At 37.0% G+C, this 16,408-nt stretch overlaps 2 protein-coding genes across 2 annotated transcripts in view; both read right to left on the bottom strand.

Annotated features, from left to right (window-relative positions):
- Positions 1–16,408, bottom strand: part of LOC117984626 (leucine-rich repeat-containing protein 40-like) — a 210,114-nt gene that overhangs the window by 39,675 nt on the left and 154,031 nt on the right. The window lies entirely within an intron of this gene.
- Positions 7,245–16,408, bottom strand: part of ed (echinoid) — a 39,430-nt gene continuing 30,266 nt past the window's right edge. Inside the window, exons 5-12 of the mRNA XM_034970967.2 lie at positions 11,964–13,118; positions 11,305–11,870; positions 10,599–10,799; positions 10,313–10,493; positions 9,354–9,737; positions 8,095–8,251; positions 7,719–7,912; positions 7,245–7,417 (exon numbers count right to left, since the gene is read on the bottom strand). Of these exons, the coding sequence (XP_034826858.1) occupies positions 7,248–7,417; positions 7,719–7,912; positions 8,095–8,251; positions 9,354–9,737; positions 10,313–10,493; positions 10,599–10,799; positions 11,305–11,870; positions 11,964–13,118 (3,008 nt within the window). The 3' untranslated portion in view covers positions 7,245–7,247. The remainder of the gene's footprint in view (positions 7,418–7,718; positions 7,913–8,094; positions 8,252–9,353; positions 9,738–10,312; positions 10,494–10,598; positions 10,800–11,304; positions 11,871–11,963; positions 13,119–16,408) is intronic.

Here is a 16,408-nt window from a genome sequence, read left to right as displayed (position 1 = left end):
AGCTGTGCGTTGATAGATCAGTCAGTCAGTCAGTCAGTCACCATTTCCTTTTATATATTTAGATTCTTTATGACTTTTCTAAGAATAAACGTTCCTCAATTAAGTACTTACCTAAAAATATCTATATATCTAAGATTATCTATTCAAGGCTGTAATAATCATTCTATCTCCCCATCTAGCATCTATGGAATAAAATGCTCGTTAAAAAGTTCATAGCGATTGGAGCTGCATGCGCTCACGGTAGACTTGGAGCGAATCATGTAGGTACATCCTGAATTATGTAGGTACGTACTACGTACCTACTTATTTGAATTTTGAATGCATTAAGGCCCAAGACACGGGTCTGCCCATTAATTTGGATTTTCAAAATTAGTAAACTAATGCGACAAAAGTAGACTTATGGCATTCAAATTTCGCCCCTAGCAATATCATCTTCACAGGTTTATATAAAAATCTTTACTTGAAAGTGTCCAGTTTAAGAAATTAGTCAAAATAATGACTATAATTTGTAAGTAGCTCACGTCAACCTCCTCCTCCTTTGAATGCCATCAGCCTACTTAGTCGTATTAATTTACAAATTGCGAAAAACCAAATTAAATTTGAATTTCGCGGGCAGACCGTGTCTTCCACCTTTAAGACTTTAATATTTTCAGTATTTTCTCATGAAGTACTTACTACACGACCAACCAGAGAATGCAGCTGCAGTTACCTCGACTCCTACTTCCCCGCACTGCACACCCTCGAGAAGCGTTAGCATACAACGCTGTCAAACCTCTGTTTATTAAAATATACTACGTCAGTAGGTAGGTACATGACCAGATTTTAATTCATGATCCCGCTATCTACTGGACTAAAAACTGCGAAAACCTGCTAAACTCTTTGAAAAATGCTAAAATTATGCTAACGGAATTAACATTTTGTATGGAAATGGATATTAAATATTTTAAAAAAACTCTTGGGAATTCAAGCGATTAGGTACCTAAAGCCCAAAAGGGAGTTTCGAGAAAGGAAGAACATAAACGCCTAATTTTTAAGAAATCAAGAATGTGTAGGTAAGTACTAGGCGCCTGCGCCAGTTCTTAAACCATCATCACCACAAATCCTTTGACATCAATACAACCACTTTGTTCTAGGTATACAATCGAGGTAGGCATTCATATTATTATTCACAAGACATCCACCTACTTACAAATATTTTATATCATAAGTAATATTTTTTTTTTTGTCAACCGTACAAGTTTTTATTTTCATTGGCTATGACGTCATTTTTAAATTTGCATTCTCTCGGTGGTCGTGTAGTAGTGGTATTAACATATGTATTTACGTGCATGGTAGTTTTTTTGCCACAGTAGGTATTTATTTATAAGTAAGAGGCGAAATTTCTTACTAAATACGCAATTAAAAATATGTGAAACCTACCTACCTACTTATCCCGTATACTAAATTATAAGTTTGATAGCGTACCTACCTATTATGTAAAGGTGAGTGCAGATAGAGCATAGGCGCTCGAGCATGCCCGAACCACTTAGAACTTTATCACCGTGCAGTAATAAAAATTTTCACCTATCTGTAGATTATACATACCTAATAATATTATCGTTTTTTTAAGTTGTCTGGCAAAAAAATCCTTTTTAAAATAAATACAAATAGTCAGTGAGAAACATTTATTTTCCGAACGTTATAGTAGGTAGTACTAAACTAAATCAATATAGGTAATATTTACAAAGTGGTTCCACAAATTCATTTTATTGTTGCAACTTGCAACAGATAAGTATAATGAATATTATGAACTTATATCTAAAATATGGCGTATTTTCTTTCGATTAACGTTTGGCGACCTAAGTACAGTAATCCCTAAAAAATATGCATGTACATCTATTATATTACAAACGGCATACCTATCTAACTTACCGGAATAATTGTAATATTCTTTTTAATTACCTACATCAGAATTTATAGTTGTTTTGGCGCTACTTACGAAATGAGTCAAGCAAGCTCGTAGTTTACCTACTACATAATGCTTGTATTTATGTGTAACATGCTAAAAACTTTTGTTACATAACGCGTCTACAATGGAACATTGTTATATAACATGTAGCCAAAATAAACTGCTAATAAAAATGTTATACAATGAAAAATGTATTTAAAAACATGTTTCAGGACGCACCTTTAGAATATGTTTTGGCCATAGTCTACCACGCTGGCCATGTGCGGATTGGTAGACTTCACACACCTTTGGGAACATTATGGAGAACTCTCAGGCATGCAGGTTTCCTCACGATGTTTTCCTTCACCGTTAAAGCTTGTGATATTTAATTAATTAAAACGCACATAACTCCGAAAAGTTAGAGGTGCGTGCCCGGGATCGAACCCCCGACCTCCGATTAGAAGGTGGACGTCCTAACCACTAGGCTATCACAGCTTTTTTGAGCTGAAATGTTTGACATTACATTGTTATATAAATAACATGACAGATAAATAACAATATAACAGAATGTATAAACTTTATGATTTTAGTAGTCTACAGTAGTGTGAAATATGTGATTATATTACAAAATATTTTGAATATAACCATATTGTGTTATATATTATGTAGTTTCGATTTTAAACTACAGATTTATCATGGTTCTCTAGACGCACCGTTAAGTAGGAGACTTTTATAGTGCTTTATAACCTCGTATAGCCCGGGCTAACATGCCTAATTGAGGGACCAAAAGTATAAAGCCCGATGTATAATAATATAACAACGCAATTTTTAACGTTTTCAGATATTGAAAGGTACCTATATGTTTACTTAGTGAATATTCAAGCACCAGCAATAATATAATATGTACGTCATTTAATGGAAGGCAAGTTCACATATAACAATGAAATTGTAGGAAAGAAGGTCATACTAATCTTATGTTATGTACATTGTATATTAATATTATTATAACCGGGGCCCCAAGAGGCTAAGTAAGTTAGATTTTTTGCTCAAAGAAAAAACAAATCAAAAAGTTCAACAACGCAGAAGCCTAATTTATATTTATAGACTATAAAATATCTATACTTAATTATAAAGTAGGCGTTATTTGAGTATGAGTAACTTAAAATTAACATAGACACGGAAGGAAAATATTGCTTTTAGTGCATCTAACACAATACATTCTTGATGAGTCAGTCCAATAAAATAGCACCCGCTTTATACAAAAAAGGAATTAAATATACTTGAAAAAGGTGGGCCTATTTCGTTAATTTAGGACAAAGAATAAGTACTTACACCTAACTTAAATAAATCAGATTTAAGTATCGAGTTCATGTCAAATGTATCCAAACCTGGATTAAAAGTTATTTAAAAAACATATGTATGTAATATATTTTTTATGCTTACAAATAGTAAATACATCATAAAACTAGTATGTACCTAACTCTAACGGTACATTAGTAACAGTAAAGTAAATAAGTACATAAATCATTAATTTGTGATTATTGCGTAATAGCTGTCAATTAATCGATCTAAAAATACATCTACAATTAAACGCAATATAACTAATATTAACTAACTAAACTTGAAAACAAGTTTTTGAAAATCTACTTACTAGATTAGAGTAGATTCAAAAATAATGCGAGATGAATATCATCCTGAGGACTACATAATATAACATAAGTGAACCAACTGTGGCTACGTAAGAGACACTGAGATAACATAAGTGTTCATAGGCGAGTACAGACTTAACTAGGAGCATTTAGATGTAATGTGACAATTTGAAATTTTATTTTAATTTAGTATTATTATTTCATTTAGATGAGTATACAATCGAGCATTTACTTGGAAAAGAACATAGTGCCACTCTAATGTGTCACCTTTTCACGAACCAAAATCATTAAGCACGACCATCGATATTTTTGTTACAACTTGATTTTATAAACCAACGAGTGACTTTGTGTTGGGTACATTTCGTCAAACAAACACGGGCGCGGGCAAGTAATTTTAATAAATGAATTAAATATGTACTAATGAAATATAATTTATCAAGATAAACGCAGCAGACGTGATTGCAACTTGCAAATCTGACATTGCAGTGTAAATGCCAAACATTACGCCAACGTTCGAAGTTCGAAAACAACGACGAGCATTTTACAATTTACATGGAAATTCTCAAGAAAATGCTCTAGTATATACTCACCTTTACATTACAATGATGCAGTGCGGACCACAGAAACATTCACTGCAGCAATGTTCGAAGTTGTATCACATTCATTATAGTTAAATGCTTAATATAATACTCGGCTTGACGTACCTATAGGTACGACTCAGTGATGTAACGGTCGAATCCGAGCAAATGTTACATTACAAGCGAATGCTCCTGGTCAGTTACACAATGGTTACACACCTTAAGATTTATGATATTTTGTTGAGGTAGGTAGCTCGTGACTGAATTATATTGTATTATAATACTCAGGCTCCGATGGCATTCAACTCGCGCGTCTAAAGCTGAAATAATGACTTTAATTACTTTGATGTTTGTGATTATTTCGATGTTAATAAGTTTGATATTTTGATGATATTTTGTAGTTCGTCTATACATATGAAAAACCTAGAGTTGTAAAAAATGTCTAAAAATATAACATACTTAAGCAGGTAGGTACCTATCTAGCTACCTAATAATTTTTAAATTGAATGAATTTTTTTCTAAATAATATTTTTGTTAGATGTTCCAATCAATAATGGCACGAAAGTCAAGGAATGGATTATTTGAAATAACTACCTAGAATAATATGTACCTAAGTACCTACATAGTACACACGATAGGTAGGTACCTATCTAATTTTCCGAAGCGGTGAAATTTTTTGTGTACAAGGATGAAATATCATTCTAAAGGCCGATGTTCATCATTTTCAGACGCGTACTGTAAGTACTAAGTAGTAGGTACCTCAAAAATTAGTACTTCCTAGCTCCTGGGTACTTCCATGGCGCTATAAGACTTGTTTGTACGCATTATTACGGCCCGCCCGATAATGTTGACATCACACTTGCGACCGTGTGCGATCTCGGCATCCGATAGATCAACTTGAAGAAGTGTGCCCTCAATCTGCTCAGATAGGGGACATTGATGATGATAAAATACGTTTGTGTAGGTTAATTATTATTTCAGAGAGATCATAATAATATTCAATCATATTAGAAAATAATCATTATTAAAAGATTTAATATTAATATATTTTCTATTAAGTCCAGTACGCGACAGAAAATATTGTACATCGACCTTAGAAAGAGATAGCGGTTTTGTCTGTCTCTGTCGTTGAGACCGACAAAACGTCACATAGGTATGAGTGACAGAGACAACGCTCTACAAAGCCGAAATCTCATTCTCAAGGTCGATGTGTAATATTTTCTGTCGCGTACTGTACTTTCTTAATTTTTAACATACTTTTCTATGAATGATATAATATTATGATGGTGATACCAAATTGGCTGAGTAGATATTACATAGTAAGTAAGTATAGTGACTTGGAATTTTGGCAGTATAAAAATATTAACTAAAACTTAAACTAATTCCAACAATAAGTCTTTATATGAATTCCTAATTTAAATATACAATAATAAAGTCAGGCAGATACAAATTAAACCCATAAAGTTTTAATAATTCATCTTAAAATAATCTTATACGCGTAGGATGGAACTGGACGCATAACAATTAGATCAGAAACACACAACATGTCACCCGACCCAACGCCACGCAACGCGTAGTCAAAATAGCTGCAAAACCCGGCCACCTCACGAGGCTCAACTTGGCGTGGAAATGCAAGTGGGGGTGTGCCCCCACTTGCATTTCCACGCCAAGTTCCTCGCCCGAGGCAAATAAGCATCCTTAGCATTGGCGGACTAAGGGTGAGGCGAAGGAGGCCCCAGACCTCAAGAGGTTTAGTAAAATTATTGTATGTTCTGTAAATTAGAGCAAGTTTGGAGTGTTAGGAGAAGCCCTGTCAAAAAATTAAAGAGTGAAAAAGATACAAGATCGTTCTTATAAAGTTGAGTTTTTTTATTGAAACAAAACGCGTCGCGTAGCGTCGAGACGGGTAGCGTGTTAGGAGTATGTTTTCACCTTAACATGTGAATAATACAATGCACATAGTGAATATACACTGGAATTCATAGTTAACATAGGGGCTTATTTAGAGGACAATTCAGACGACATATGTCATACCAACTTTTATGCATTGCATAAAGGTTGAGTATGATACATGTCATCGTTCTCTAAAGAAGCCACTATCGTTACTATTTCAGTGTTAATATGTTAAGTCGTATGATAGTGATCGAACTTAAATCCTAAATCCGAGTCACCGACCACAATCCTCGAGAGCTAATGCTGAGATTAAAGCGCACTTTCATTTTGCTCGGAGTTAAAACGAGACAGATTTATTTAGAAAAAGAAAAACAAATCTGTCTCGCTTTAACTCTGACTTAAGTCTGAGCAAAGTCAAAGTACGCTCAATAGGTCTTTAGGCTAAGAATTGTATGAGAGAATTCACACTGCAGATTGCGTATAGAAGGCGCGCTGCTGCAGTTGCGCTCTGCAGTGTAACATGCTTCATACAATATGAAGGTGCAGACAAACAACTGTGTTGTGGTGTCTGACTGGTGTGACAATTGATATCCGTAGCAACTTGAGCGTCAGTGCGCTAGAGTGCTATACCAGGACGGAATAGTGTCATGTAGAATATGGGTTCATATAAATAATGTTTTCATCGAATCATTCACGCTGATCGCCTTCTGTCACATCAGTCTCACACTCCAGTCTCCATAACACAGTAATTTTTCTGCATATACAAATCGTACACACGTTCAGAGTAACCTTCTGCCGTCGTCGTATATCCACGCCTTTACAAAGCGTAATACAGACCACTTTAAATCATCCCTGAAAAATTCAAGGAAGTCGAAGACATTGCACCGACGTACAACCGGATGAATCTCCTGCAGTGAAATGGAATGAGCACAGGATGGTATTCCGAGCTATCGCGTCAAAATCAAAATTGCCATTATGTGTAGAAGATCGGGATACGGAAAATGCGTTGCATAACATTGCTACAGTTTCAGTTGTTGTGTTTGGCTGAATTCATATTCTTGATGAAATAATGCATCGTAGTCAACAGTGAGAGGGATCGTCACACTGCACTGTAGTCTGCTGTCGTTATACCGTAATTGATCCCTTGCTCTTGATCTGTTGGTCGATATCTTGGTAGCAACTTAAGCAAGTGGAGGGTATTTAGACTATGATTTCGCGGATGACCCTGCGCGCGCGGGAGTTGGGCGTGGAGTAGCCGGACTCGAGCGACTCGTCGTAGCTGAGCGACAGGTGCGGCGGCTTCTCCTCCGCGCCACCGTCCTCGCCGCCGTAACTCTCCGGCAGACCGCTCACTTCGTGGTATGGAGATTCTATGGATTACAAACAAAACTTGTTGACTCTCTGAGTTCTGGTACTTCTCCAAACAGGTGCTAAGTTCTAGAACGTTTACTGCTGCTCGATAATGGAAAAGTTGCATATAAACAAAGTAAGCCTGTAGCTTACATTGCGCGCACTCAAAACGTCCACATTAAAAAAATTGCAAACTTGGAATATTTGGTTGGTCGTGATCGTCATTTCAGAATTCAGATGGCATAATAAGTCGATGATAGTTTAGAGACCCCGAATAAATCGGAAAAATGCTCGAAAGTCAACGAAGAAACATTAACTTACCGATATGCTGATCCATGCGTTTCTTCGGTTTGTGCACGGAAGCATAGGGGTCGGAGCAGTAGTCCTGTCGCGAGGGGTTCTGCGACGCACGCATGCCGTAGTCCGGCGCGGGCACGTGCGCGCCGTGCGGCAGCGGCGGGTACGGTGCGTAGTCGTCGATGGTCCCGTAGCCACCGTGCGTGATCGGATCGTACCTAAATGAAACAGCATGTTAAACCCGTAATCGTATGCGGGTCCACTTGCATGCATTATGGCACAATCACACATGTGTACAATCTCTTAACTAAACTAAAATGACAGGTCTAAATACATTACTATTACTTTCACAATGCTCCCTGCGATAGACACCCTGCCACGTTAAAAATTATAATCTTACCCATAATTGCTTTGCCGGTCAATCATTTGATGGGAGGGTATCCCCTGTGGGTTGCCGGCAGCCGTCATCTTCATCTGCCACAGAGAGTCCTGCGAGTTGACACTGCCGCCGTTGTTGCTGTTCGCGTAGCTGTTCTCTATGTATCCCATGTTTACCCCTACAGGAAATGGCACTTTAGGAATTTGTTTACGGGTGGAATTCTCCAATTCGGTATGCATAAGGACAGTTATTGTTGATATAGGGTTACCGTGTACGCTGTCACTACTGGTTAGTCCTTTGTGCGTGCATGAGAAGAAAGTTACAATTGTTAGTTCTTAGGCCACGGATACACCTGTAATTAAGTACCACGCGACAAGTCGAGATGGCTATCGCCCCGCCCCGCACACTCGCACAGCCCCCGCGCTTACCCTGTGCTGGATATCGCGGGTGATTTGCAGGTGTGCGGGGCATCCCCCGCCTCATACCCCGATTGCCGTGTCGACCTGTCCCGTACTATAGCTGACACGATTAACTAACGAAAAATTTACTAATGTACATTAAGTACATTTATACATTAGTTTTGTTGTCAATTAATTACGTAAGCTACTTACGTGAGTAAAACTTACAGGTCTAATCGAGGCCTTACATTATTTTTTGTTTTCGTTTATGCTTATTAGAGAAATTGAGAGTCTATTAAATAGACACTCAATTTCTCTAGATGAAATACTCTATTGCATGCACAATTCTTGTTAACTGTAAAGCAAAATAAAAAATGACTACTTTACAAGCTACGACATAATATAATCAAGTATTATAAATCTCGAAGCTCTTGAGCTTTAGGTCATTCGGTTGTTATTGTACACAAAATGTAAACTAAATTGTTAGGTCTAAAAAATCAAAATGTATTTATTTCATGTAGAACACTGGTGTCTTTAATGCTACGTCTGTGAGTTGTGACGGTTGTGAGTCCTACCACCGCGTTCGAAATACAGATTCTACTGAAAAGGGTGGGCAACAAACTCAGCAGTTGGTCTTTTCAAATCTTAAAAAGTTACAATAATTATTATCAATGTAACAATTCAATACACCATCTTGTGGGCAACCGAAAGCTTAACAAGTTGCTTCCCCTACTGCCATTAAGAATTGCCGGAATTACTTTTATACCTGGTAACTTAATTCAAAGATTGTGTACTATCGAATTTACACCAATGTTTATAATCGAATGCAACTTGGACCAATACTTGGGTTAAGAAGTAGATGACGATTATCCTGGTACTTACAATCAGTATTAGACAGGTTCTGGCCAGGATGTGTTTGCGTATGCGGCGCCATGTGGTATCCGTAACCCCCTTGAGTTGCATACACAGCGTTCTTAGAATCATCCATAGACAAAGGTATATCCATCGAGTTTTCGAGTGCCTTATTTTCCATCCCCGTACTAGGATAGTAAGGCGGTGGTGCCTGGTTCTGAGGCGATCCCATCGGCGATCTCATTGAATCCATTTCATAATCTTTGGAGTTGTCCTTCTTGTTCTCGTTGCGCTTGCAGCGACAGAATATAAATAGAAGGCTTAGGAATAAGAGGAAGACGAGGCATGAGACTATTATAGCCACGACGGTAGCAGTCGTTAGAGCTACGGCTTCCTTTGTGTATGATGTACCAACTGTAAATAAAAAAACCACAATAATTGTAGTGTACAAATAAGTCAATTAATTTATCATTTGACTATTTAAAAACACTTGAATACATCGTTTAATCATCATCAACAACCCATATATCGACCATGGGTCTTCTTTCAGAATGAGAATGGTTTAGCTTGAAGCCATCGTTCAACACGCTGGTCAAGTACGAATTGGCAGGCTTCATACGCCATCGAGAACATGATGGAGAACTTTCAAGCATGCAGCCTTCCTCACGATGTTTTCCTTCACTGTTAAAGCAAGTGATATTTAATGGCCTAAAACACACCTAGGCTGTCACTGCTATAAAAGCACTTTATATACAAATAGGGTAATTGAAAAAGCTTGTTGCCCTGTGCCAAAAGTTAGGCCGTTTCAATTTCTCACTAAGCAAAATTAAAAATCCAAGTTTTCAAACTTCGAGATAATGAACATGAAAGTTAAGATGAAGTGCATAACCCCTTTTCAAAATAAGCATTTTGTAAAACAAGTAACAGCCCACTGTTTGGCCTGTAGTTCTTTCGGATAAGAAAAGTTTCTATTACGAGTTCAAACTTACTGTCAGCTATAACGTCTTCGCTGCAAACGTTGTGGTCAGTCTTCAAGCAAAGTTTGACTCTCATCCGAGGATATTGGCGCACGTAATCCACTGAATCCTGTCCACGGTTGGGCGGGTCCAAAGTCGCTTCTTGCATCACAGATCCCATGCCAGACAAACGCAAAGGTATTGTTTCCACCACCTATAAACAATACATGATACACGATAATCCGCCGTAATTGGGCAACCTAATTTAAGAGAACCTTACAAACACTTAGGCAATATGATTTTAACGAGTTCAGCTTACCTGCCATCCATCAGGTCCTCCCTGGCCAACTCCCTCGACGACAGCAACAAGTGGCAAACAAGTAGCTCCAACGCTGAAGCTTATCAAAGTCGAGCTCGGATTATACGTCACATGTTCTGGCGGCAAGATCTTATCCACTTTAGTCGTCACCGATAATTCGTTTGAATAATTGCTTTGCCCCTTCGTATTTACAGCTTTCACCTGAAATTGCGGAGAATTATACGATAAGTCGTGGGTATATCCAAAATCTGGTTACTTATAAAGAGATTTTTGACTGATGATTTTAATATAGGTAACCCAATTATCCAACGTTCATTTGTCTAAGTACTAAGACAAAGAAACATTACACAAAACCATTGGTTCTGCAAAATAATACAAGTGATTTTGACAAGGTTTTAGTCAAAAACTAAGGATGAACTAGCAGCAGTGAAAGCAATGCTATGAAGAAGCAATAATATAAATACTCGAAATTACCTTAAACATATATGTCACGAACTGGTAGCGTTAAAGAAAAAGATTTCGAATCATTTTTGTGATCGCTAAAGCAATGATGAAATGGATAGAACAAATTTAAAAAGCTCTTTGCAAATGATCAAATAAAAGTGAAAGCATTCAGTCACACTGAATGACAAAGACTGAATAGGTAAGTATAGTAAAAGAAAATTTTAGTAAAAAATCTATTAGAAGTTTTAGTGGATATAAATACCTTGAAGTAGTAAGAATTGTGCTGCTCAAGACGGGTCACGTTGCAGGGATTTGAACGTCCGCAATCGTATTCTTTCCAGTCGAATTCATCGGCTCGATCCGCTGTACAATGTTCCCCTCCCACTGGGTTTCTAACTCGGCGAAACAACACAAAATATTTTGTGTTCGACAGTCCACCATTAAAACCTTCTTCCCATTTTAAAGTGACGTAGGTTGCATCAACTTTCTGAGTAGCTAAATTCTTTGGCGGTTCTGGAGCACCTTTAGGCTGCAGTCTTATTTGTGGGCGAATGTTTCCTAGTGAATTCTTTACTTTACAATAATAATCTCCATAATCTTGTGCTTTAACGTTCCTAATCACTAAAACACTTAAATATGAATCGTTCTCATCAGTCGTCGTTATAATTTCGTAATGTCCATCTGAGGACATGTGTAGTGGTGCAGGGTTGGAGCTGTAGAACCATTGGAATTCCGGTTTAGGGTAGGCTTGAACCCTGCATGATATTTCTGCGTTCTCCATTAAGTCGTATGCCACTTTCGTTTGCTGACCGATTGATATGGGTTCATCTGTAAGTTAACAAAAATTCATATTATCCATCCCTACTATTCTACAAAGATCGCTATAGTTATTAATAATATGAATAAAATAGATATACTTACGTTCAATTCGTAACTGCATGGACGACTCTACTTTTTTAACTTCATTTTCAAATGAGCAAGAATATACACCTCTATCTGCAGGCAACAAGTCATCACCGTTCGGCCTAGCTTTTCCGTGAAATCTGAGTACACTTTGTATATTATAGACTGCATTTCTACTTTCATTTATTTCTGTTTTAACTTCGTATAAATTAGCATCAGGATGAATTTCGGCATTATTCTTGTACCACTTTACATTGGGTAGGGGTTTGCCAAGTGCGACACAAGTCAGCGAATAATTTCTCTCGCCAGAATTCTTGATGACGTGGGGTTGTAATTTAGATTGGAATCGAGGGGGTTGGTATACTTCCAGATTTACTGTAGCGAGTTCGCTGTGACCTAGTTCATTTGTAGCCTGACAGTGATATACTCCCTCGCTACCAAGATGTGCACTGGGTATGGTATATTTATTGCCTGTAGCAAGAACGGAAGACTTTATATCCCCAGTTTCAATTTCACGGAACCAGCGGTACTGAGGGACAGGCCAGCCCGGCGGTTTGGCACTGCATGTTAAAACTACTCCTGCGCCTTCCTGAGCTATTGGATGATCGGGGCTAATGTAAGCTCGACCAGGTTTATGTCGCACGAGTACAGCTACAGAGGCAGAACCAGTCCGTTCTGCTTTGTTGCCGCTGCTGGGCGATATAATATTTACAGCTCGGCAGACGTATGTCCCGGCCATATCAGCGTTGACTCTTGTTAGTAATAAAGTGTTTCCTTTCTGACGGAAATCGGTTCTTCCTTCCCTCGTCCACTCGACAGATATAGGATCAGGGTTAGATGAAACATCACACCGAATTTCTATAGTGCCCCCTTCCTCCGCTTCGTATGTTTTAGAGTCTACAGTAACACTAGGCGGATAGAGGACATCTAAGAATATCTCGTTTTCACCCGGATGACCGAGTCCGTTGTCAGCGCTGCATATGTACTTGCCCGCATCCTGCACGGTTACTCCTTGGATGATATGATTAAATGAATTGGAAATATATTTCCCATCTCGTGTCCATCTAACAGTGCTAACTTTAGGCTTAGCATCCACTTTACACACCATTTCTGCAGTTAAATCTATTTCTACTCGTAAGGGATTCTCTGGACCAACCTCAACGCGTGGAAAATCTGAGGACAAAAATACGCTAAGTAAGTACCTATACTTATTACTTAGTAATCGTTTTATTCTGTTTCGACGAACAGCTTTGTCTAAAAAGCTCTTGTTTCTAATCCGACTGTTCAAGTAAGAAGCTATTTAGGAGCATATTTGTTTAATCTAATCGTTTTATTGTAAACATAAGAATCTTAAGATGTTAGGTTCTTTTAAATAAACATATCTGCTAGTAGCTTACATTTCAATTCGAGCTAACAAACATTAGATACAAATTATGTTGCTATTACAAAATACATTGGTATGTTCCGAAGTTAAGCAACGGGATATTTTCCATCCTTTGTATACAAATATAGCTTACCTAAAATATACGACCTGTCCGCGCAGTAATGAAAAAATTTTAGAAAGCAGGATTTTTGTTTAAAACTACATATTGTGGCTAATTCCGTTGTACACTAAACTAAAATGGCACGTCTAAATTTTTTATCCTTTTGATAATCTTGCGGAAAAGATTGCGGAAGATTTAGACCTGTTAATTTAGTTTAGCTTAGAGATTGTGTACAAGAGAATCGGCCCCAATATTGTTCTAAACAAAATATCAAAATTGGATGTTCAGTTTGGATGTCCTCCTCTTCTACTTCTAAAGTCTAGAAGTTTGAGAGAGGAGGACATCCGACAGCGATATAACTTAAGATTAACCACCACAGCTCTGTCATTGACATTAATTCTGACTCTTTATATAAGTTTCGGGAAAAGATCTTTGCATATTGGAAGTCTTGAGTAGGAAGTATTATCGGTAATCTTATTGATGTTTGTTTTTTTATTTTGTCACATAATATGTTTGTAAATGTTGTATTAACTTATAATTGGCGACTGCACTTAGTAAGTAATATTTTCAGAATTAAGTTTTTTTTTTTAAATGTATTAGTGTAAGTAGCCGTTAGTTAATTTAAATAAAATAAAAAAAAATAAGATATCATAATTTAGTTTTAAGTTAGATCGCTTTTTGTAGGTTATGCTAAAGATACACTGTGCAAAAATTCTAGCAACACGGACTTGGGCGTTTCACTTAGAACGAAAATATCAAGGTTCATAGCAAAACAAGCTGGATTTTTCAGTTTTTCCGAAGGAGAGTGCTTAGTTTCCCTGGATTCAGTAATAATATTATATACCTACTTAAGTGTATCCTTTCCCAGAATTAGTGAATAAAACCTAATTACAATTAGGAAGAAAGGTTTAGATAGTGTCGATAAACGAAATTATACGAGTCCTAAACAGGAAACGGAGGGAGTTCTCCATACTTGCTCCGCTTGAAACACTGTTTACAATACGTGTCCGATTTAGAATCAGCAGCACTCTTCTTGGTTCATGTTTTTCATTCAGGTCACCCAATTACAAAATATTATACGGGCATCTGGCGGTTGTTCACCGGTGATCCGACAGGAAGTCAGAAATGCCAGAGATAAATATTTATTGCAATATTAGGTCAGTTAGGTATATTATGAAATCTTCATCTCCCTGATCACGTGTACAAACTACAGGAAGCGATTTAGTTACACTAGTTTAGCTTATGACCTAAGAGCCAGCGCGTGCCAGAATTTTCTTATTTTATAAAAGCTGAAAGTTTCTCTGCGTATTTTCCCCAACACTACGAGGAATGGATTGTTTTGATGTTTGTTTGAATTATGATGGCTTTGGGAGATAACAGGTAATAGAGGTGTAAAAAATCTTACGTCAAAGTATAGTCTAATTTTTTTATATTTTCTTTAGAATAGTATTAGAAGTCAGGTCACGCCATGCAGTGCCAGACACTTAGTATGGTGGCAACCCCCTGCCAGGCGACTTTAAAGTTTAATAAATTATAAACGTTTAAGGGTGTCTGGCGGGGCGGAGTGGGGTTCCCACGATACTAAGTTTCTGGCAATGCCTGACGTGATTTCTAATAAACAACTAGATAAAAAATATAAAAAATTAGACTTTATACTTTGACGTAGTTTTTACACCTTCAAAATTCAAAAATTCAAAATACAAATATTTTTTCAAAATAGGTAGGTAATAAATTACACTTTTTGATGGTCGGTTGTTGGATTTGTAAGATAAAGTGATGATAATTATTACGCGAACTTAAAATTAAAGCTACGAGCTTTATTACCTGTTATCTCCCAAAGCCACTATGATCCAAACAAAAGTTCCTTCCAGTGTTGAGGACAACGCAGAGAAACTTTCAGCATTCATAAAATAAGGAAGGTCTGGCACGCACTGGCTCTCTCTATTAGCTCTTCTTCAAATATCCATAAAACAAAATCCCATTCCGCGTAGGTACGCTTTCTGCGCTTTTAGCTTCTAAGCTTTGTAGTTTATTTCAATACAGTTTTTAGTTCAGTATAATATTAAATGTCTTTAGGTTTTAACCACTGTGTACATCATTTCACGAGGAAAGTACCTAGATACTTATATTTATCGTCTTGTTTGTATGTATAATTTCAGATTCAAACGCGGATAAAGTCTGCGGGCGACGTTTTATTGATGTTTGATAAATGAACTATCCTATTTATACAGTTAGCGCGTATGCAATGTTTGTGATAATTTTTTTAGGGTTCCGTAGTAAACAAAGAAACCTTTATAGTTTCGCCATGTCCGTTCGTCCGTCCTCGGTTAATGTCAGAGACTATTAGTGCTAGAAATCTGTAATTTGGCATGGGTATAAAATAATATTAATATTAATTATTGTACTAAGATATTTTAATTGATTTGTCTGAATCAGTTTTGCAGGTACGAGTTATTTAAAGAATGCAGTGTTCAGCCGTTAAGCGCACAAGAGCATGAAGAAATCAATTCAATAAGTACCTAGTTATACTTACCTACTTATGTGTAAATTTTTGATACAAAAAAGACAGATAAATACACGTTTTTTTATACAATACCTACCAACTAGCTTTTACCCTCGACTTCATCCGCATGGATTTAGGTTTTTTTAAATCTTGTAAAGTATCCTCTTTAATTTTCCGGGATAAAGAGTAGCATATTATGTACTTTACCGGGATGTAAGCTAACTCTGTGCCTACAAAATTTCATCTAAATCGGTTAAATTGTTGGGCCATGAATAGCTAGCAGACGGACAGGCAGACACACTTTCGCATTTATAATATTAGAATGGACGTTACTTCTGAATAAAGTAGCTATCTAGGTGAAATAATTATTAAAATCCGATTTTAATAATTAACCGATTTTAACTCTGAAGTTTATCGATCACAAACAAACAAACCTTTCTTCTTTATAATATTAGTATAGAAGTATGAATTTTCAA

The sequence above is a fragment of the Maniola hyperantus genome, chromosome 8 (genome assembly GCF_902806685.2).
Source record: "Maniola hyperantus chromosome 8, iAphHyp1.2, whole genome shotgun sequence".
Classification (NCBI taxonomy): domain Eukaryota; kingdom Metazoa; phylum Arthropoda; class Insecta; order Lepidoptera; family Nymphalidae; genus Maniola; species Maniola hyperantus.
The sequence above is the reverse complement of the archived record's forward strand: the minus strand, read 5'-3'. Positions and strand labels throughout refer to the sequence as shown.